The sequence below is a fragment of the Nerophis ophidion genome, linkage group LG08 (genome assembly GCF_033978795.1).
Source record: "Nerophis ophidion isolate RoL-2023_Sa linkage group LG08, RoL_Noph_v1.0, whole genome shotgun sequence".
NCBI lineage: Eukaryota > Metazoa > Chordata > Actinopteri > Syngnathiformes > Syngnathidae > Nerophis > Nerophis ophidion.
Window position 1 is genome coordinate 50,569,044 of NC_084618.1, and position 23,748 is coordinate 50,592,791.

At 36.6% G+C, this 23,748-nt stretch overlaps 2 protein-coding genes across 4 annotated transcripts; one reads left to right on the forward strand and one right to left on the reverse strand.

The window, feature by feature from the left end:
* Nucleotides 1–508: 508 nt before the first annotated feature.
* Nucleotides 509–14,536, forward strand: LOC133557905 (cytochrome b-245 chaperone 1 homolog). Its single transcript, XM_061908841.1, has 6 exons — nucleotides 509–686; nucleotides 5,363–5,450; nucleotides 5,535–5,576; nucleotides 5,689–5,859; nucleotides 7,065–7,209; nucleotides 8,779–14,536. The coding sequence occupies exons 2-6, from the start codon at nucleotides 5,363–5,365 to the stop codon at nucleotides 8,924–8,926; spliced, it is 594 nt and encodes a 197-aa protein (XP_061764825.1). The 5' UTR covers nucleotides 509–686; the 3' UTR covers nucleotides 8,927–14,536.
* On the reverse strand, nucleotides 11,040–23,737 carry hexd (hexosaminidase d). Of its 3 annotated transcripts, none has more exons than XM_061908835.1 (12): nucleotides 23,616–23,737; nucleotides 22,967–23,113; nucleotides 22,776–22,891; nucleotides 22,591–22,678; nucleotides 19,142–19,306; nucleotides 18,887–19,070; nucleotides 14,252–14,323; nucleotides 13,947–14,145; nucleotides 13,719–13,880; nucleotides 13,525–13,632; nucleotides 11,445–11,534; nucleotides 11,040–11,363 (listed from the first exon to the last, which is right to left on the reverse strand). In XM_061908835.1, exons 2-12 carry the CDS (start codon nucleotides 23,051–23,053, stop codon nucleotides 11,192–11,194), a joined length of 1,443 nt encoding a protein of 480 aa, XP_061764819.1. In that variant the 5' UTR covers nucleotides 23,054–23,113; nucleotides 23,616–23,737; the 3' UTR covers nucleotides 11,040–11,191. The 3 variants fall into 3 exon arrangements, with proteins under 3 accessions (XP_061764819.1, XP_061764820.1, XP_061764821.1); XM_061908836.1 differs by having other exon boundaries at nucleotides 23,528–23,641; XM_061908837.1 differs by lacking the exon at nucleotides 23,616–23,737 and having other exon boundaries at nucleotides 22,591–22,653; nucleotides 22,732–22,891; nucleotides 22,967–23,008.
* Between the last annotated feature and the right edge of the window lie 11 nt (nucleotides 23,738–23,748).

A 23,748-nucleotide genomic window follows, 5' to 3' on the forward strand; every position in this document is an offset into this window, starting at 1 on the left:
CAGGGCGCAGCCTCCGCCGGAAGTCCTAGCACAAATAAATATGTTTTTAAATCTATTTTTGATATAGAATGTTCAATCCGACGATCCGTTTTCTATCGATTGTCTGTTTTTTGAGGTCTCAGGGGGTGCTGAAGCCTATCCCAGCAGCATTCGGGCGGAAGGTGGGTTGCACCCTGGACAAGTCGCAATGGCCGTCACAGATAGACACACATAATTCAAACTAATTAGTATTCCAAACTTAAATATGTTCCTAGAGGTAAAAGTGGTAGAAAATTGATGGATGGATATTTTAAAATTAGATGTATAATTTGTTTTTATACTTTAGTTTTTACCAGAAATGTTTTTATTTTCAAAATGACATGAATATACAATAATATTGACACATTTAAGGACTTATGCATAATTTTTAACCTAATACTAAAATATATAAATGTTTAGTAAACAAACTACAGCATTGTGTTTATTTTATTTGAACTTTTATTTTGAATCCGACCGGAACTGACTCCATTCAATCAGACAACACACAACCAGGAAGGAAGTATTATAATGTGACGCCATAGTATTACCCATTCAGGACATTTACACGAGTTGAAGTATCTCATAAAAGCATCAAGTGTGTTATCCTGAACCGTCTCTTTTGTTTGAAGTGTTTACTGGAACACTTTACGCACATCGATTAATTTAAGGTAAGGGATTTGTTGTTATTTAATTCTAGGAACGAGTGAGTTATTCTAACCCTACCTGTTCGACTTCCTGCTACAATGTTTATTTTCAGCTCTTTAAATGGTATTGAGAATGAAAAGCACAGTGGCTAAGGCCACGTTTGCTGTGGAGATTTATTTAAAGAATAACTTAACTTGGTCCATATATACCAATTTAGAATAAACATAATGGAAAATTTGTGATTTAAAGGGAATCTCTTCAGCATCAACATATTTTCCCCTACATGTAATTTTATGGATCCAACAGAGATATATGGCTGATCATTGATATTAAAAACTAACGTAGAAACACCATTAAATGATTACTTTTATTTCGTATCAATATAGTACAAACCCCGTGTCCATATGAGTTGTGAAATTGTGTTAGATGTAGATATAAACGGAATACAATGATTTGCAAATCCTTTTCAACCCATATTCAATTGAATGCACTACGAAGACAAGATATTTGATGCTCAAACTCAAACTTTTTTTTTTTGCAAATAATAATTAACTTACAATTTTATGGCTGCAACACGTGCCAAAGTAATTGGGAAAGGGCATGTTCACCACTGTGTTACATCACCTTTTCTTTTACCCACACTCAATAAATGTTTGGGAACAGAGGAAACTAATTGTTGAAGCTTTGAAAGGGGAATTCTTTCCCATTCTTGTTTTATGTAGAGCTTCAGTCGTTCAACGCTGTCGTATTTTACGCTTCATAATGCGCCACACATTTTTGAGGGGACACAGGTCTGGACTGCAGGCAGGCCAGGAAAGTACCCGTACTCTTTTTTTTACAAAGCCACGCTGTTGTAACACGTGCTGAATGTGGCTTGGCATTGCTTAACTAAGCAGGGGCGTCCATGAAAAAGACAGCACATAGGTGGGAGCATATGTTGTTCCAAAACTTGTATGTACCTTTCAGCATTAATGGTGCCTTCACAGATGTGTAAGTTACCCATGCCTTGGGCACTAATACGCCACCATACCATCACAGATGCTGGCTTTGGAACTTTGCGTCGATAACAGTCTGGATGGTTGCCTTCCCCTTTGGTCCGGATGACTCAATGTCAAATATTTCCAGAAACAATTTGAAATGTGGAATTGTCACACCACAGAACACTTTTCCACTTTGCATCAGTCCATCTTAGATGATCTCGGGCCCAGAGAAGCCGGCGGCGTTTCTGGATGTTGTTGAAAAATGGCTTTCGCTTTGCATAGTAGAGCTTTAACTTGCACTTACAAATGTAGCAACGAACTGTATTTAGTGACAGTGGTTTTTTGAAGTCTTCCTGAGCCCATGTGGTGAAATCTTTTACAGATTGATGTCGGTTTTTGATACAGTGCCGTCTGAGGGATCGAAGGTCACGGTCATTCAACTTTGGTTTCCGGCCATGCCGCTTATGTGGAGTGATTTCTCCAGATCCTCTGAATCTTTTGATGATATTATGGACCGTAGATGTTGAAATCCTTAAATTTCTTGCAATCGCACTTTAAGAAACGTTGTTCTTAAACTGTTTGACTATTTATTCACGCAGTTGTGGACAAAGGGGTGAACCTCGCCCCATCCTTTCTTGTGAAAGACAGAGCATTTTTTGGTAAGCTGTTTTTATACCCAATCATGGCACCCACCTGTTCCCAATTAGCCTGCACACCTGTGGGATGTTCCAAATAGGTGTTTGATGAGCATTCCTCAACTTTATCAGTATTTATTGCCCCCTTTCCCAACTTCAAACATAAAATATCTTGTCTTTGTAGCATTTACAACTAAATATGGGTTGAAAATGATTTGCAAATCATTGTATTCTGTTTATATTTGCATCTAACACAATTTCCCAACTCATATGGAAACAAGGTTTGTAGCTCAAGGGTGTCACAGTCCAAGACACCCCATGAATGGTGATTAATGGTTGCATTTATATAAAATATTACATCAGGAGTCTTCAACGTTTTCTAGGCCAAGTACCCCCAAACTGGAGTCGGGACCAGAGATTGCGCGTTATAGAAAATATATGATATAAATTATATAAATTTGGCTGACAGTAGAGCTTTTAATGCTATCGTAATATCGCGATCATGCATGTGGTTGACACATTCTCGCTGCATCACGCATATTTGACGGCAACAGGCGAATAAACCCTCCTCAACGCACTGTAGCATTCTTGCCCGTGGTTAATGTTCCTCCATAAGGAAAAGTAAATTCTAAGCCAACGATCCTTGCCTCCATGGCAGCAGATAAACTATGCCTCTGACAAGTTTCGTTATCACTGGAAGAGGGGGAGGATGAGCTAAAGATGCTACACTACACACCCTAGAGATCTTGAATGTAAACCAAGCTGGGCGAATGCATACAAATGTTGACAGTAATAATACCAAGTATAAAATCAGTATATGGTCAATACTACATATCGATTGATATTTTTTATTGTCTCTAAACCTTTTGTTGTTTTTATTATTGTTTACAAACTCAGGAAATAAGACTCTAGGCACAAATGGGCTTTAACGTTCAAACATCTCAGGATTTAAATCAAAGCCAATTGCAGATAATAATGTTATTACTTCATTAATATTTTTACACCACCATCCAGTGTTTTTGTCGGAATAAAATTGTGATCAAAAATAAAATAATTAATTTATGTTGAAAATATGAGGTAACAGCATTGGTATGACCAATACTTCCCTTGTAACTATTTGGTATTGGATCGGTATCCAAATTTTGTAATATCGCCCAAAACTATTATAAAGTATCCAAACAATAGAAGAATAAGTGCTTAGAGCATTTTAACAGAAAGCGACCAGCTATTAAGTTAACAGTAAATTAACAAGTAGAATAATATTAGTTTTGAGAAAATAATACAACTGGAAATGACGCAATATGTTACTGCATTCGTTGGCATCCAAATTAGGAGCCTTTGTAACCTGTTTTGAAATGGTTTTATGATTATTTACACACCAAATAACATATTGTGATATACATCGTAATCAAGTGTGCAATATGTATCTCAATAAGGATTGTAGGGCATAACACCCATCCCTGGCGGAACCCTCTACTGTACTATCTTGTACAAAATTATATTAGTTATGGTTCTAAAGGTACCTTGTTAATCTAGGACAGGGATTCTCAAACTGTGGTAAATACCACTAGTGATAGGCGGACCCCATCAAATGGTACACCGAAGAATCACTTGATTAAAGTACAGTGTTTTATTTTACTATATTCACACATAGTGTTACTTTACAAACTGTGTGCAGTGGCTTAGTGGTTAGAGTGTCCGCCCTGAGATCGGTAGGTTGTGAGTTCTACCCCCGGCCGAGTCATACCAAAGTCTATAAAAATGGGACCCATTACCTCGCTGCTTGGCACTGAGCATCAAGGGTTGGCATCGGGGGTTGAATCACCAAAAATGATTCCCGGGCGTGGCCACCGCTGCTGCTCACTGCTCCCCTCACCTCCCAGGGGGTGATCAAGGGTGATGGGTCAAATGCACAGAATAATTTCGCCACACCTAGTGTGTGTGTGACAATTATTGGTACTTTTACTTTTAACTTTAATGTTACAGTGGCCAGAAGTATTTAATATACATGTTAAATAACATATCTGCCTTGTTTTCAATTAATACTTAGGCCTACCGTGCTACTGTATTTTAATGTTGCTCAATATGGTTGTACTTGTAGGTTTTTTTTCTGAGGTGGTACTTGGTGAAAAAAGTTTGAGAATCACGGATCTAGGGTTTCTGAAGTAGAGGGAGGGCCTGTCTCTTTACTGGTTGTTCTTTTTTTTCCGCATTACACAAAAATAAATTTTTTTGATCCAAACACAAAAGCGTAACTACAGTAGCTTCTAGCTGAGAATGGGCCGTTGGCCCATCGCCGGTAACCATTGTGAGCGTTGTGATTGGCACAGCAGCAATAGGGGCGGGTCCTCCTTGTTCTAGGGACAGGCAATTTAATAACCTGTTTGAAAGAGCTGCTGTGTGTTGCCGAATATGTCCATTGCTGATGGAAAGACGTCTTTTACTTCCATTTATCAATGTTGAATCAATATCAATGTGTGGGAAAATATTAAAGACAGGGAATATAAAAATAATTAAAAAAAAAAGATTAATCAACCAAATATTTAAAGGTTACTGTATGCCTTTAACAGTTATTTAAAACATTTTGATCTCAATTTTACACATTTTGAAACAATTTCAAGCATTAACCTGGGAATAGGTTGATTGGCAACACTAAATTGGCCCTAGTGTGTTAATGTTGTCTATCTGTGTTGGCCGTGCGATGAGGTAGCGACTCGTCCAGGGTGTACCCCGTCTTCCGCCCGAATGCTGTTGAGATAGGCTCCAGTACCCCCCGCGACCCCAAAAGGGACAAGTGGTAGAAAATGGATTGATGGATAGAAGCATACACTGTGCAAAATTGTACTTAAAAGCGTTGTTGTTTCACAATATTATGTATTGTCAAAGCATTTTCCGGTTAGAACATGTTGAGTCAATTGACTGCTGATAGCGCCATCAAAACACTTTTTAATTAAATTTCATGAAAGAAAATTAAAACTAACTTGACTGTTTGTAAATTAAAGCAGAATAAATCATGCAGAAAAATAGAACTTTATCCAGGTGAGTCTTTAGTTTGGTATACAAATGATTCTGTTCTTGGTTAAGATGGGATACATGGCAGTAGAGGACCAAAGCGCCACAATGCTGCACCTAAAGAGAACGCCTGGTGTCCGTTCCTGGTCTCTTTGTGTTGGTAAGTATGTCTGCATTTTAAAAAAAAAGTATTAGAGATATATACACAGCAAACTGACAACCTTTTTTTTTTTTTTTTTCACAGGAATGGCATCAATTGGGTTGGCGGCTGCATACTACAGCTCTGGTACACAAATTAAATCTATATAATATGTTAATGTGTTAAATATAAACATTTTCAAACCTTGCTGAAAGCACTAATTTAACTAATTATCCCATTTGTCACGTTTTCTTCACAGATAGCATCTTGTGGAAGCTTTTCTATGTGACTGGCTGTCTGTTTGTGGCCATGCAGAACATGGAAGAATGGGAAGAGGCTGTGTTTGACAAAGCTAAGAATGTGATCGAACTAAAAACCATAAGTTTGTACACTTTAGTGCTGACGATGAGGAAAAAGGGACAAGAGAAAGGTAAGTTTTGACAGAGAGACTGGTTTATTTGGTTATCGAAAGTGGAACCCGCTATAGTCAAAGCCCGGTCATGTAGCTAACCCGTCTTTGTCGGACAAATCAAGTCCCAGTCTGTAGTGTTATCAATATTACTGAAAAGTGGCCGCTTAAGTCTAGCTGGACATCCAATTTAAGAACCAAAGGGTTCATTTCTCAGATTTAGTTGTTTACGCTTATGCAGGCCCACTGTCAACTTTCTCATTATCACGCAGCAGCGTGAAACAGCAACTAAATTACAGTAACACAGTATTTGGATGTGCACACAGTTACTTCCTGTTTCCGTGCAAAATAAAAGCATGACACTGTTCATCCAGATTCACACACAGCAAAGAATCCATTGCATTTTAAATGTTAGCCACTGGAAGAACCATTTGCGCGTGTACACAAACTTATTGTCATTGTTCGGGAAACATACAATTGTACCTAAACTTAAAAGTTTAATTGGTTCTGTAACAAAGCTCTTAAAGGGGAACTGCACTTTTTTTTAATCGTACACAATCATGAAAGACCTGTACGAGATAGTTTTTTTATTTGTATTCTAAATATTAAATACATGAGGTCAAAAGTTTGCTTACAATGGAGCCTATGGGATATATTATAATAACATGTAACATTTATGTATTTTGATCATTTGCATAAATGATCAATGCAAATGGGGGAAAATTATTTTTAATTTTTATTTATTTTACAGGGACCGTACAATTAAACAATTCTACCCATAAGTAAACAATTTCAAAGTTCATAAGACTTCGAGCCAAAGGCTAATTTGCAAACCTCGTCCCAGGTTAGGCTTTTAAAAAAAGTTGAGAAAAGTGAAAAACACATACAAAAGGATTAAAACAAATACAAATGAAAATACATGAAAAATAATCGGCCCCATTTGTCCATACTCCATCCAGTTCGAGTGATCACACTTCTGATTTTCCTTAAGCTACTCTTTCAGCCTTCACCCGCTTTTTCATGATGTCAAAAAGCTGCCATAGGTGAAAAAAAATCTTCATTATGTTTCTGGCCAGAGTCACAAAAAAGGTGCAAGCAATTGTTAGTTTTTATTTCAACATCAGCTAGCAAGTCGCAGGAGCATTGAGCTAAGCGGGTTCCACTGTATTCGGAAGTGCAAAAATACAAATCTAATTTCTATTTATAATTTTTTCCCCACTATTAAGTTGTGTTGGACTTGAGTCATCTGCATGACGTCTGCATCCAAGAAGAAAGGGTCCGTTATTTGGGGAAAGGCTACCTTTTGATGTTACGTCTGGCTACAGGTTTTTCCTACCCCTTGACTCAGAGTGCCACACTTGGGGGGCGCAGGTAAATATCAACTACTAACAGCCCACCAGATACACTGGAACCTTTTATAGTGAAAGGTCATTTTATGAAGTTGTACAATTTGTAAAATTTACACAATTTTGGGGTAAAAGTACAAATACAAGTTCAACATATCATGACCACAGCAAACAGAAGTTGTGTGAAATCATCTGTTTTCTCGTTCTGGCCTTACCGTTATAGTTTGGTATGTTTTTTTGGTTTGTTCAGATATGCCTTATTAGTTACAAAAGAAATATGTAGTTTCACTTGCTTAATTCATATCACTGATAATTCATTCACAGTATTCATCTGTCACATGTTGACACAATATTTTGTTTGCTTACATTCTGTCATTACATTTTGTTATAAGAAAATAAATATCTATAAGCGACTTGTCCAGGGTGTACGACGCCTTCCGCCCGATTGTAGCTGAGATAGGCACCAGCGCCCCCCGCGACCCCAAAGGGAGTAAGCTGTAGAAAATGGATGGATGGAAATAGTTAAAACAAAACAATATATAGCTTGTGTAGTGTTAAGAAAAAGGCAGAAAAATATATATTTTTTAAATAGGGATTAAAATAGGAATAAATGATTAATTCTAAATAGAATATACAGTGGAATGGATGTGAACCAATGTGGCCACCATGTGGTCCTTAATAGTAATAGTAACAATGGTTCTTAATTATATAGATAATATATTTTGTAGTTATTGCGTGTTGCGTGAGTGAATTATTTGGGTAAAGTGGGTTTTGAAATGAGGAGGAAATGGATGGATGGATGGGTTTTGAAATACAGTACAGTACAATACTTTTGTGAAGGGAATTCTATTTATATAGTGCTTTTCTCTAGAGACTCAAAGCCCTTTAAGTAGTGAAACCCATTATCTACACATTTTTAGCTACATTTAAGCCAGTGTGGATTGCACTGGTAGCAGGTGGGTAGTCTTGCTCGATGACACAACGGCAGTGAGTAGGATGGTGGAAGCGGGGCTCGAACATGGAACCCTCTCGTTGCTGGCATGGCCGCTCTACCAATCGCTCTACCAATCGCCTTTAAAATTCAGGAAATTGATTATTAAAGCAAAAAGACACATCTGTGGAAATTATTCCAAAAGGAGAAGTATATATTGATTTTTTAAAAGATTGTACACTCTTTTGATGCACTCATTTTGGGCACCATTAGGCTATGTAGTTTGTTTTAAAAAATTACATTGTTCCTTTTCTTGAGAAGGGGCAATTTTAGGGGTTTATTGATACACAAATGTTACATTATATAACATAGAATAAATAAGATGAACATATTACACCAAATAGTTTTTGTAATACATATTTAAAATTTTAGGGACTTTGTGCACACCCTGTAAAAAAAAAAAATAGAAGTTGATTTTATTCAAAGTCAAAGTTTATTTAAATAAAGCCTTTAATCACCAATGCCTCAAATGGCTGATTGTCCTTAGAGGTTCTACTGTGTATACATTTTTTGTAGTATGCCATGCATAGTTAATGATTTTTAAGTTGCACAAAATTGACATATGAATCATCTGATTATTGCTTTTTTTCCACTACTTGTCAGCGATGTGGAGGCACTAGCTGCACTGCTGAAGCGCTTCTTGGGGCTGGAGGAGCGACGACAGCAGGATGACAAGGCAGAGTACACAGAGGCGGACGCGGACTCTTTGGGTAACAGTAGTGATTCAGACGAAGAAAAAGAAAAACCTTGACCTTAACACGGGGTATAAAGTGAAAAAAATTGGAAATACGGATTTTGGGATGTTACCACTGTGCAGACGTAACATTGGGTGAAGTTATTATGATGCCTTTATTGCATGGTATGATTACCTTCATACTTTAAATACTTAGATGTGTTTTATTATTATTTTTTTTTACAATTTGCCTTATTTAGGAAATTATTTCTGTGTACGTATGTTGGACTTTTCTGTGTAATTTACTAAACACTGCAGACTACAGATGAACAGTTTCTTCCTACTGAACCCTAACCGGTATTTATTGTGTACTTTAACAGAAAGAGCTATTCCCACAATTTACTAAACCTCTCAGTTGTTTTATATTTACACACACCCAGCTGTCAAAAAGGATAAATGCATGCACAAACTGTAGTTAAGAGTACCGGTACATTACTATACAGTATGTGTGAACTTCCTCTGCCTGTTACTTCTCTGCTTGTTAACCAAAAACATGTACAAGGGCTATTCAACTAAATTGTTTTGGGGGTCCCATTTTTAGAAAGCTAAGCTAAGGTCTTTTCCTTTCACTATTAATCTTATTTTGTTCATTTCTGAAAACCAGCGTCCTTTAGAGGGGACATTAGATTTTGGTCTATTTTTTCAGGGTTACAAATTATGGTGGTAAAAATAGCTTTGTCTGTAGAACAGTAGCGTTCTCCTGTTTTTAAGACCTACTGCAAAATACCCTTTTGACCTCAGGCCCCAACTTTTAAGTACAAATCGACTCAGGGCCCACTTACTGTTAATATTAGCACAAAAAATAGTAATTTAACTCTTGGATTTAATTATATTCACTAATCAGATGTAACGTTCTTACAGTTTAACAGGTCTAAACCTTGTTAAATGATATAAAACCAAAGTGTTAATCACAAAGATCTTTTTTATTATAATCCATAAACCACCACATACAACAACATGCTGAACAAGGGATAAGGTTGATAAAGACTAATCGATTATATTGCAAAAGAAGGAACTCTTAACATTTTTATGAAAATACATTTGCATATGCAGCGCTGAAATAAATAAATTCAAACTGAATCAATAAATAACAGTTATGTATCGGCCAAGAGACTGATGCATTATGCGTGAAGTGGTGAAAAAGTCTTTAAAAACGATGCGGCCCAAACAGACTACAGATGAGAAACAATTCATACATACATACTGTAACTGTACAAATAGGTATATGTGTACTTTTTCTGTCTTTTTTATTTTTATTCATACACATAGGCCCCAAGATGCATTTTTTCTATCGATGTGGCCCCTCAGTCAAAATATTATACCAGGTCTTTCTTATACCATGATTATTTCATATACTTATAAAAGGAATACAGTCATTTATTAAAGTCAACATAACACAGGTCTCATTTGCTCTTTTTCCACCGAATGAATTTTCATGATTTTCTCACTCGTTTCGGGTTGTAAATTGCTGTGAAAGTGTACCAACTTGTCGGAATACCTACTCAGACCTCTTCTGGTCAGGTGAGATGCATGATTTATGTTCAACAAAAGCAGGGAAGCGATAAAACAGCAGACCACTCGATGATGTAAACATTGGGATACACGGTAGTGATCACGTCGCCGCTATAAATAATTTGTCTGTATTAGCGCTTATAATAACAATGTCACTAATACTTGGTTAAAATTGAAGTCACAAAATGTAAACGGAGAACTGTTGCCGTTTTTTAATGGTTATTTATTGGATTTTATGGGTGAAATAGTGGAGCTCCCATTGGCTCTGCTATAAGCTGACTTATGTACGTTTATTTAGTATTTAGAATGCATTAAAAGAAACTCCATCCGTCTTCATGTCTTTCATAATGATTGTGAACGATAGGCAAAATTCCAAAAAAGTGCAGTTTCCTTGAAATTACAAACAGTTTAATTCCACTTCCGGTTATTTCAATTCAATATCCTGTGAAGTGGAGGCAAGTACATTTTTTAAATTTGTCCAATTAATTAGAATTGGAATTTGGAATTTTGTAAAAGCCTCCTGTATCTATATTTTTGTTTAAGAAAATATTGGTAAATTGTTGAATTCCTGAATTAGGTCTTTGTTAGAACATGCATACATACACACACAAGTAAACTATTGCCAATTAAAAATCATTTTCATTTATTTTTTAGGAACCATATACATGTTATGTACTCCACAATCTAAACATGGTTTTCTTTTGCCTTAACATTTAAAATGCAAATGGCGCAGTCCAGTACACCCCCGTGTACCCTTCAGCAGTGATGATTCTATGGGCCTGTCTCCGGTGTGAATGCTGTGATTTCATCAACAATCCTCTGCAGTGGTACCATTACCGGGCCAACATGCTCCTCTAGCCACTCTTGTGCTGTTGAATCTGGGTAAAGATGACTCATCCGCTCTCTTACTATATCCACCTTCTGTTGCAGCAGAGCCAAATACCTTAGGAGACATACATCATCATATTATCATTCCACATGCACACATTAAATATAGCTTGACTGCAACATGAAAAGTGCTCACCTTGATGCTTGACTGTGAATCTGCATAGCAATAAGAGGATTTACCATTCTCCTTGCTCTATGGTAGGGACTCAACCATCCGCGTACATACCTATGTCATACAGATTCAAGTCTTTGTTATACTCATATTTTTCATCCCATTACAGTTGGCACATTGTAAAAGTTAAATCAAGAAATATAAAGCAAAGAGGCACAATGTGAAGACAAAAAACAAATGATGAAACTGTAGTAACAGCTGTTGCAAAGCTTTGTTTTTGAACATCCATCCATCCATCCATTTTCCCACCGCTTGTCCCTTTTGGGGTTGTGGGGGGTGCTGGAGCCTATCTCAGCTGCATATATTCCTAATTTTATTTTGCTTTTTTGCATTACTAAGACATCTATTTTGAAACTTTAACGTGGCCCATCCTTTAATTTTTTCCATGTGTCCCTTGTGAATTGTGATTAGTTTCTTTTTATACTCTTGGCAAAACGTGCTATGCGTAGGAAGCCCTGTTTTGCTTGAAGTGCATGTAATAAGTCAACTATGACAGGGCGCTTCATATGACATACTATAAAAAACATATTCCTAGCCTCTTCCTGCTCTGTCGCTGACATGAATATAAAGTCAATTAGTTTTGGACAGAACCGCGATAAATGAATTTCTGGCAAAGTAGGAATTATCAATCAAATATTATGCTATAGATATTTTCATATCTATAGCATAAAACACTGTGTACACCATTCTAAATACATTTGTCAACATTATGAGAACCCCTTTTACCTTGAAACTATTTTAATCCAATATAGTACTGCTGCCTGAGGCTGAGACAATCAATGGCCACAATACTGAGCAGCACGACAATTGGTTTGGTCTCCACTGGTCAATACTATAGTACTAATATTTTTTGTTTATTTAGCCATTTTTAAGCTTGAAAATACTTAATGCTGGAACAAAAAAAAAATCTAGGTTTATGCTCTAAGCAAATAAACAAATATCCCCCAAAAAATAGGCGATGTGGTGAAGCGCGACCGTAATGATACATTTCCCCAAACATTATCTTTGCCTCCCGTGGCATACAGTGTTAGTACTGGGCTACTAATTTGTCGAACATGGATCGATTATCGGTCAGGAATTGTGCCACAAACATGTGAAACTATATGTTTATGTTTAGGTAAATTAGTTTTTTGCACTTAAGCATAAATTGAATAATTAATTTCCTATGAATTTTAGTACATACATGGATCAAATTAAATTCAAGTTGGATTTAGCTAGGGATGTTAAAATATTTATTTGGTATGAAAACAAATGTTTTTTAAATACTGGACTGGCTTGTGTTCGACTTTTAAGGTTTCACTTAATGGCAGAAGTGTTTCATTTTTTGGTGCGTACTTTTTCTTGGACCGTTCTAATGACTAATGTTTCACATAATGCATACACTGATAGTTAAGTCTCACTGTTATGAAGAATTGACATATTTAGCTTTGCAAGTAAAACGTATACCAATATTTAAGTTCATGTCATTACTCATTTTACAGTTATTGACAAGATTTTGAATCATTACATTTTTAAGATTGATTTAAATCACATTGGATTATGTTGAAAAAATGTTTTGAACATATTATACAAATTCCATAGAGAATCCTAATGTTTACATTAGTCTATTGCACAGCAGACACTGATCGGGATATGAAAATGCACTTTGAAAATAATTGTAAAAATATTAAAAAATCTTTACACTTGCACAATTCAACTTGTTAAAAAGGAGTAGGAGGAAGCAGTGTGTATCTAAACATACCCTTTCTCTACATCTCTAACTGATAATTTGTTAACAGCATGTGTTAAACATGTTAACGCAATCATTGTTTATGTTTTGTCATGAAAAAGCTTGTTCACTTCGTGTGTTTCAGTGTTATTTTCTAATTGGCAAGGAAAAATCGAAAATGTGTAGCAATAGATTGATATGTTATGCAGTGATGAGCTTCTTGGGAGATAAAGGATAGAAAAGTAAAAAAAATAAAAACAGGTTTGAAAAAACGTTTTGTATTGATAAAAAATTCAAAACAGTAAATGAAATACTATTACACTCATCATGACTCACATATTCTTTTCAAAATACACGATGTCATCCGAGCTAAGCAGTGAATCCAGTTCTACAATTGACTCAGCTAATCTTCTTCCCGGGAAGAGGGTAGAATCACCAGATGTGCTACACGACAATGAAACAAAATCTTTTTAAAGTGAAAAATAATAATTAATATTTCATTTAAAAAAAAAAAAATTTGAAGGCCTCACCTTTCCATAGACTCTGCCTCCACAGAAGACACACCCAACATTTTCCTCACTTTGTTTTGAGCCTCAGTACTTAACTGGCCATGGAAAAGTGTTTGGAGACAAGCGGCCAGTGATGGTAGAGCGACAGGCAGGAGCTCGCACAGCACAGACATGTGGTCATACCTGAAATTTGGGAAGCACAAATACACATAAGGAAAGGGTTTGTTCAAAACAATGAACAGTATTTACCTTTGCCAGCCTGTAATGGCAATGCCCATAAGGTTTAGGCCAGAGGGGACAGATGCCGCTACCTTCAACCATTGCAGGTGGTTCTCTACATGTCTCTGTGTGCTCGGTACATTGGTGTAGACACAGGTGGAGCCTTTAAAGGAGCTGGCTGCCCAGACATCTTGCATACCAGCACTGAAGTACTTCTCTAGCAACGACACTATATGAACACAAAATATCCATCTCTGAATCGTGACTATATCATAATGCAATGGAGACCACATGCAGGTCAACATTTTAACTTAGAATGAAATTGCAGCTTGTACCTGTTTTGTTTACATCCAGATTAGGTGTGTAATCCCACAGCATTGGCTGGACTTGTCCTACGATACCACTTGCTGTGTCGTGAAAACAATAGCGACTTGTTCAAACATGACATTAGTAAAAAAGACTAAATGTTGACCTCCAATTTAGGTGGTTGGAGGTCAGCTTGACTCAAATCAATGTTGCATAACTAGGCCCCAGACACGTACGCACGTCCTAAATATTCTGTTGGGATGTTATCTGGTAATTGATTTAACTGAATGTTCAATAAAGTTTTGTTTACTGTTTGCCTGCAGTTATTCATTCCTCAAATTTCTGTAATATAATGAATAATAAAAATGACAGTATATAAATTAAATGTAGGTCAATATTATGTATGCACAGTATATAGATGTATAGGCACATTCAGACAATTGTTAACACTCACACCTATAGAAAATTTAAAGGTCATATGATTTTTTTTTCCTACATTTAAAACACTTCCTTGTGGTCTACATTACATGTAATGGTTTTTTGGTCAAAATGTTTTATAAAATTAATTTTGCAGACCATCTTCAATGGGATTTCTGACCTTTTAAGGATGCGCTGTTTTGGGTGCAGTCTTATTGACATGCCTCCACTTAGACTGCTTCTTCTCCCCGCCAGCCATGTTGTAGTTGTTAGTACTTCCATATGGAGTCTACTGACAAATATAAGTAGAAACTATACACTACTTTTTTTAGAAAGGGCAACAGCGGAGAATGCATGTGTATGTATGAGCCAGTCTGCCCCCACAACAAAAGGATAGAGACTAAAGAGGAACTCTTTCATTAAAAAGTCCCACATAGCAATGGCAAAAAATGGGGAAAATTTCAAACTGCTTGTGTGGAGGAAGTATTAAGGAAGGCAAGATTATTTTATAAATATCTATGCCATGCATTGATTTCAAATTTTCGAGACTTGCACAACAGGTACAGTCGATACTGTTGTATTTTTGCCTCATCCTTCACTTTAAGCATGATTGAAGAATGCACTACCGACCTGATAAGTCAAAAAGAGAAAAAGCTGATACCAGGTGGTTGTTTGAGCCAACACAGGTAGTCCTGGATAGTCCAATTTCTTAATGCTTCAGTCAAATGCAGGATTCTCATAGGAATGAGGAAAAAATACAACCTTAACTACTGTACCAATCGAGAAAAAAAGTAGGTTTTGCATAAAAGGTCCCCTTTAAAATCTTTAATAACCTAACATGTATATTTTTGTAATGTGGAAGTCGTAGTACCTGTAAAAAGCCCACACATGAACAGGGAGACCAACAACATGGAGGATTGAACCCATATCTTCCGACTGTGTGGCCTAAATATTAACCACTTGGCCACCATGCAGCCTAGAGGACAAGATAATGTGTAATGTTGTGAAAGTATTTATTTCAGTAGTTAAAAAAGTTAAAATATTATATTTTATAGATTCACTTCACACAGAGTAAAATGTTTCAGGAATGTATTTCTTTAATTTTCCTATAGGAACTCTCCTGACGGAATAAATAAAGTATTATCCATCTATCTTTCTTTCTTAATAATTAAAACGCTTATAGCTTACAGCGCAATAAAAATGTGAATATTCATCAAGAGTTAAAAAACTGTTAACTTTTGGTTAAGCGGGGTAGAGCGGCCGTCCAGGAACTTGAGGGTTACTGGTTTAATTCCAACTTCCGCCATCTTCATCAGTGCTGTTGTGTCTTTGGGCAGGACACTACGCCCACATTGCCCTCTGATTCGTCCACACAGGGAAGCTTCACCGACCGAGAAGCTGGACCTAAACGAAACAGATAGGATCCCAGGGTGCTGTACGGTGGCTGGCCACTGCTCCTTAGGAGAGGATGGGTCGAATGCAGGGACTACATTTTGCTGTACATGTGAAAATGAAGATCTTCATATTTAAATTTACCAGCTAGAAAATCCTGAGCCTTGAACTGTCTCTAAAGTAAACTTCTGCAATAAAATAATTTTTGTACCATTATTCAAATTAATGTATATTTATTAGAAAGGCGACCTATTATGCAATAACACATTTTCTTACCGATTTTTATCTGTTTTTGTAATTTGGGATCTGCACAAGTACCAACATTTGAAATATAACAATGGAGTCATGGTGGAAATATCTATAAAACAATATTGCATTCTTTCATACTTCTGTCAAACAAGAGGTTTGGAATTTGCCCAATTTGTGACGTTTTTCCAAAGTGTAACGTCAGCAGATAACTCCATATACAGTATGGTAGACATTTACCTGAAGAGCTTTGCGTGAGCCCGCCATTGTAATCAGATGTCAAAGTCAATAAGTTCCTTCTTTTTCGCTATCCTCTTGTTGTGAGGCAGACTGGCTCGCAGATGAACATGCCTCCTCGCTCTTGCCATTCCTAATACAAAGTAGCGTACAATTCTAATTTACTGATTATCTGTCAGTATACTCTATATGGAAGCACTAAAAACTTTCACAGGGCCGACGAGAAGAAGATGCAGTTGAAGTCGAGGCACGTACTAAGATCGCCCATAAAACGGCGCATCCTGAAGAGATGGTCAAAAGCGGCTAGAAGATGGTCTGTAAAATATAATCTGTGCAAAAATTTGACTAAAGAACCACCATTACATATTTACACAAGGAAGTGTGTCAAATGAAGCAAAAAAAAAGACCCCTCTTTTGCGTACAACAGAGTCAATGACAGGTCCTCTTTTCCGTCCATAAAACCCAATAAATAAAAAATATATATATTTTTAACTATTCTTAATCGATTAAAAAAAAAAAGAAATCATAACTATTTAAAAAAAACCTGTTTAAATCTGTCCTGTCCAGCCAGAGAAATCATATTGTTGATGAAAATGCCCATACTGGCTGTAGAGATTTATTTTAGAAAAGAAACTTGTTGAAGACTGTACTTCATTACATTTTTGGGTAGCATTTTATTTAACAAAACCAGTTTTATTTAAAGTAACAAACATTTATCAGATATGTTTATCTATTTTATGGAGGAATGTCATTCTTCATCTAAATAGGAATATATGAACATCCTAATAGTCGGCATCCCAATGACAGCAGACATTGTACAGTACTTGATGTTTTATTATATTTGTTGGCTCTCGTGAAGTCTGCAGTGAGTAATAATCAATGATATTGAAAAAAAGCAAACGTGATTATTCTAAAATTAATGCACCGCGTATGCTTAAAAAGAGCAACATACGTAAATATTAAATGTTATTATAAATGTGCCCGTTACTACATATATACTTATATCATGTATATAAAACCTTAATGGAAGTGTTTTGATGTTTTTAAGGGGTTTATTGGCAGAATAGAGCGACCCCCCTAGGCTCCATTGTAAGCGAACTTTTGATCGCATTTATTTAATATTTAGAATGCATTAAAAAAAAGAAAACATGTTCTTCTCTTGCATAAGGATTGAAAATGATAAGCAAAATCCCCTCCAAAAAAAATGCAGTTCTCCTTTAAGAGATGAACCTGTATTTGCACCAAGAAACCTGACACATACAAATTCTAGAAATTTACCAAGTACCAGCGATGTGACTCTTACAACAACTCATGATTTGATTCTGAATCTTGGGGTGATGATTCGATTTAATTCAATGCTCTATTCAACCAGAATGTTTTTTTTAATGAAAACATACTTTTTTGTAAATTATAACTATTTAGAATTGGATTAAATAAGTATTGCAATTCAGATGTAAACCAATTACCCACCATTTTCCATTGGAGGTTTAGCTAAGCATGTCTACGATTTTGACAAATGCAATACTTACAATGAGAAATAATAGGCTTTAAATAAATGGTTACAAAGGCAAAAATATTATTAAACAATTGTAATTGTTGAAAACAGACATGGATGCAAACTAATACAGTATTTTGAATTATATATTACAAATTATATACATTAATTTCTTACAGTTATAAATTAGAAGCATGTCAAACTTTACCACCCTTCATTATATATATTAATGCCGTCAAACGATTCATTTAAAAAAATCTGATTAATCACACTTTAGAATTTGGATTAAATAATATTTATCACAGGTTTATTAGCTTGCATAGTTTAAATTAACTTTAAAAAAGTCCCCAATATTTGGAACCTAATGTAATTTTATTGTCAGACTGTCATACAAGATTTTTTGTAAAATGTTTTACCTAAATGCATGTCATTAATTTGCTCAAAACGTGATAGGAGTTTTATGTAAAATACCTGTGGGGTTTATTTTCACGTTACATTTTCTAGTGAACACACCAGTTGGACTCTCATCACTAATTTTTGCACTGGTGTATGCATTGACCGGATCGTTGACCGTAAAGCAACCCGTACCGCCTTCCACGGTTAAAGGTAAATTGAAGCGTTTTTCCAATCGATTTAATTTATCAATTATTGAATCCCTTGTAACTTTATTTGTTATAAACAAAAATTGTGACACTTAAAACTGTCGTGGTATGAACTTTTTCAAGTTACTGCTCAATATTGATAGTTAATTATATTGTATTATTATTTATTACCTTTTAAAAAGGTGGTCAAAAACACAATTACATATAAATACAACTGACAATTAAAAGAAACGTATGCCTGAGATAAAAATCCATGTCAAGACATTCCTACTAACCTTTCAGTGTGTCCTGGGTCATCCCCCTCATCATATCATCCCACATGATGATGGTTATGTGAGGCCAAGTCTCCTTGATGTACTTTGCCACTGATACAACATGAGTCAAGAAAAGCTGCTCCACTGTGCGTCCAGGAGAAGCCAACCATAACTTTGACATATCACCTTCACCCAACATGTACACCTTAAGGTAAATGCGAGGGGATGAGAGAATGCCAGCTCAATAAAATAAACTAAACAGTACTGTAACACTACCTCATCTGCACCTATGTGCAGTGTCTTTACGCCTGGATGGAGCTCGACCACCTGCCTCAGCATATCTGTCACAAGTTGGCGTCCATCTTCTTTGTGAGGATTCAGTGTGCCCACACAGTTTGACACTTCTCTCAAGCTCTGCATGGCTTGATGTTTGAGCACAAACTGTAAATACAGTAAATAAAAGGAAAGTGCCAGTATTGGATTGATACCAGGGTAATGAGAGTGATATTTTTTGATTGTCTTTAATGGGCAACATTTAGCAATAAGTTACTAACGTTTCCTCTTATCTTTCTTCCTAAGTGATTTCCTAAGGAGTCCATTCAAATTCATGATGCGTTCTTAAACGGCCCAATTGTTCCCACCTGCTGTTCTTAAATTGCTGAATGCCAAATGGTTAGCGCATACGTGTCTATCATGATTTGCACATAAACATGCCCTTGATTCCCCAATATGCATATGTAAACACCCTTAATTCTGTCATTTGCATAGGTAAACTCCCTTAATTCCCCATATAAGGGCACAATTCCGGCGGAAAAGCCAAACATCATACACACTGAGGAAACAAACAGATTACAGAAAATAAATTCGTATTATACTGCGGGGGAAATACATAATGTCAAAACAAAGTTTAAGAAAGGGGGGACTGCTGAGGTAGCCTAAAGCGTTCAAATAAATATTCGTCACTTCGGTCAAATAGGTCTACGTGGTCGTGAAATATGCGCTCCCTCCCCAGGGCACGATCAGCGGTATCTTGCAGTAGCAGCAAAATAATTGCCATTATGCGAGTTGAGTTGCAACAGGGTGTGAGAGGCCTGTTGGTCTTTTAAAGAGTCACCAAACACTAAATCAACGCCTCGGTAGTTGATAATTGTGTGTGTATTTGCATGTGTGCACACAGTATTTTGAAATCTCTATATATTGCTCATTTTGCCATATGTCTCTTTTAATGCACAGCATAGGACACATAAGTACACTATCTGGAGTACAGGGCAGGCGAGTGGGGGATCTTATGTTCGTGGATAACTCCTCTGGCAGGGGGCTCCCCTCGTCTCTTTTAATGCACAGCATAGGACACATAGCAAGAGTGGTCCTCAGGTCCTGTTGATCAGGGGCAATAGCTCCACTGCCACAGATCCACTATTAACCACTAATATCACAGTCAAAACGAAAGCTTGTTCCCATAGGCACCATAAACTGTTAATAATGTTTAGACAAAAGTGCATATTATATATACTATTATATATATTGTATTTATATAGGTGTCTGTGTGTGTGTGTGTGTGATGGATATGTGTGTATTTTGGGTATATGCATGTGTGTATGTATGTGATTGTGTGTGTATGTGTATATATGTATATGTGTATATATATATATATATATATGTATATGTGTATATATATATAAATTGTATATATGTGTGTGTATATGTGTGTGTACATATGTATATATGTAAGTGTGTATGAATTTAAATGTATTATATATTGACAATATATAGCAGCAACCACTGAATTGAATTATATTATATATATTATTGTATTATATATTGTATATATATATTGTATATGTATAGGGGTGGGACCTAATAAGTTTACTTCTTCCCACTCCCTTTTGAGCCAATGTTGACATCTACAAAAGATTAGGCACATGTAATGTTTTCAATGTAGGTGTAAAAATAATGTATCTATATATTTCTTTTGTATTTTATGTCATTCTCTTGTTTTGTTTGCATGGCTCAAATAAACCCATTCATTCATTCATGTCTGTCTCTCTGTCTTATCTATCTATCTATGATATTAATTTAACATTAGACAATATAAGGAAGGGAACTTGTCACACTTAAGAACAGATAGGCCACCCTAACAGTGCTCTGAAGCACTCGTCCATTTTTTTTTTCCTACGAACAAATCCCAGCTAAGAAAACATTGGTGATTACAAAAATCTCCTTAAAAACTTCGTAAGAGGGCTTAAGAACAAAATGTATTCTTAAGAACGGTTGCTAAATGGGGCCCAATGTTTGTATCCTGACTCTTGCCAGATCCTTGTAGTTCGCTGAGCTCCACACAAGGCTCTGGGACTTCTAAAAAGGAGATGCATTTCAGAAGGTGGGGCCTTGTAAAAAAAATATTGTATGTGATTGGGTAACCCACTTGTCCGTTATTTTGAATGATTTGCTACTTCAACCACTCACATCAAAATCAACCTGTGACGCTGCTGAGAGCGATGCTGGGATATCCAAAACAGAACAGCCGACATATTGGATAACGACAGAGTGAAAAGTACTCTGTTCATCTTTTAAATAATTAATATTCGATAGATTCGACAAAACAGTTGTAATAACAGAATCAATGTCAGCACACGACTCCTTGCTGCATACTGCCATTGTTGTTTGAATTAAACAGTCGCTACTGTGCTGCGTCACATCTATGAAATCCCGCCCAGTGATCCTGATTGGTTCATTATTTGTTGTTATGTTGAAGGAGTTTGTGTTGCCGTCGAGCCCACATCCTTGTGTGGAGCTCAGCCAACTACAAGGATGTGGCACGAGTCAGGTTACAATGTTTGTTTTTTTGATTGATTGATACTTTTATTAGTAGATTGCACAGTTCAGTACATATTCCGTACAATTGACCACTAAATGGTAACACCTGAATAAGTTTTTCAACATGTTTAACCTGGGGTCCACGTTAATCAATTCATGATACAAATATATACTATCAGCATAATACAGTCATCACACAGGTTAATCATCATAGTATATACATTGACATTTTTACATTATTTACAATCTGGGGGGTGGGATGAGGAGCTTTGGTTGGTATCAGTACTTCAGTCATCAACAATTGCATCAACAGAGAAATGGACATTGAAACAGTGTAGGTCTTATTTAGTAGGATACAGTATGTACAGTCAGCAGAGAACATAGTGAGTTCAGATAGCATAAGAGCAAGTAAATACATTAGAGGTACATTTGATTATTTACATTAGGTTATTTATAATCCGGGAAGATGGGATGTGAATGGAGGAGGGTATTAGTAAAGGGTTGAAGTTGCCTGGAGGTGTTGTTTTAGAGCGATTTTGAAGGAATATAGAGATGCAATTACTTTTACACCTGTTGGGAGTGCATTCCACATTGATGTGGCATAGAAAGAGAATGAGTTAAGACCTTTGTTAGATCGGAATCTGGGTTTAACGTGGTTTGCGGAGCTCCCCCTGGTGTTGTGGTTATGGCGGTCATTTATGTTAAGGAAGTAGTTTGACATGTACTTCAGTATCAGGGAGGTGTAGCGGATTTTATAGACTAGGCTCAGTGCAAGTTGTTTTACTCTGTCCTCCACCCTGAGCCAGCCCACTTTAGAGAAGTGGGTTGGAGTGACGTGTGATCTGGGGTGGAGGTCTAAAAGTAAAAGTGTTGAACACACAGAATTCACGACAAGCTGTCTGCCTTACCTCCATATGGCCGAAAGTCTGCACAAGTGGTACAATCTCCATGCCTTTAGATGTTGCTACTTTCTGCAGGGAGAATATGTCATCTCGGCTAAAAAACACAGCATTGCATAAACAGTGAAGTTGACCCAAATTCCACCATACCTAACCCATTTATCGATATCCAGTATCTGTCGGCTGTAGTGTACCTGTACACAGGTTGTGCAGAGGCCTGCAGCACCTTCAACTCTCCCTCATAAGGAAACATGTCCTCATACTCCACAAGGAGGCCATCCGCACCCAGTTGAGAGAAGCACTCTATCAACTGGAACAGCAACACGGAGAAAGTTTGGACATGAATGGAGATGTTTAAGTATTGTTATGTCAGACGAGCTTTTACCTGGTGTAAGTATTCGAGTTTCGGAGGGGCACCTTTTAAATCCAAATGCACCAGTTTCTTCCCTGTGGGCCACGGTGGACTACTCATGTCGTCTTTGTAGCTCAGTCGTAATCAATAACACAACTAAGTGGTTGTGTGTTTCTGTTCCTGAATGATAGCCAAGCATTTAGGGGTGTTGTAAGCATTTCACCAATCTCGCGCACTTTGCAAAATATACGTCATTTCCATTGTGCGCAAGCAATTTGCATATCGCAAGACGAGATTTAAGACGAGATTTTGTGGATGGTTTAGTCAGTAACCCTACATTATTATATTTTATAAATAGTAGTTTAGTCAGTAGTTTAGTTGTGGATGTACACAGTACAGTGGGTTAGGGTTGGACTGATTTGAGGGCAATACTCAGTTATATTGTCCCGACTACAAATTAATTTTGACACCAAAAACATGTATTTGCGCCCATTGAGTTGCAAAATATGCACCACACATTATTCAAATATATAGCTGGAAGCAATTTGCAAAAAGATTGCGCTTTATACAAATGATCAAAATGCGGTTGCTCACATTGGTATTACGCCTACAACAGGGGAACAATAAAGTATGCGCGTTTACTTATTAATTTCAATCGTTGTAAAGATAAAGAACGACGCACCTTGACAGTGGACATTTCCGCGTAGCATATCCGCAAACACCGTGCCGTGCCTTCCTATTGGATCAACACCGCTACAGATGTATCCAATGAGACAACAGCCTTCTCTTCGGCTCGGCCAATCAGAATGCGTGAC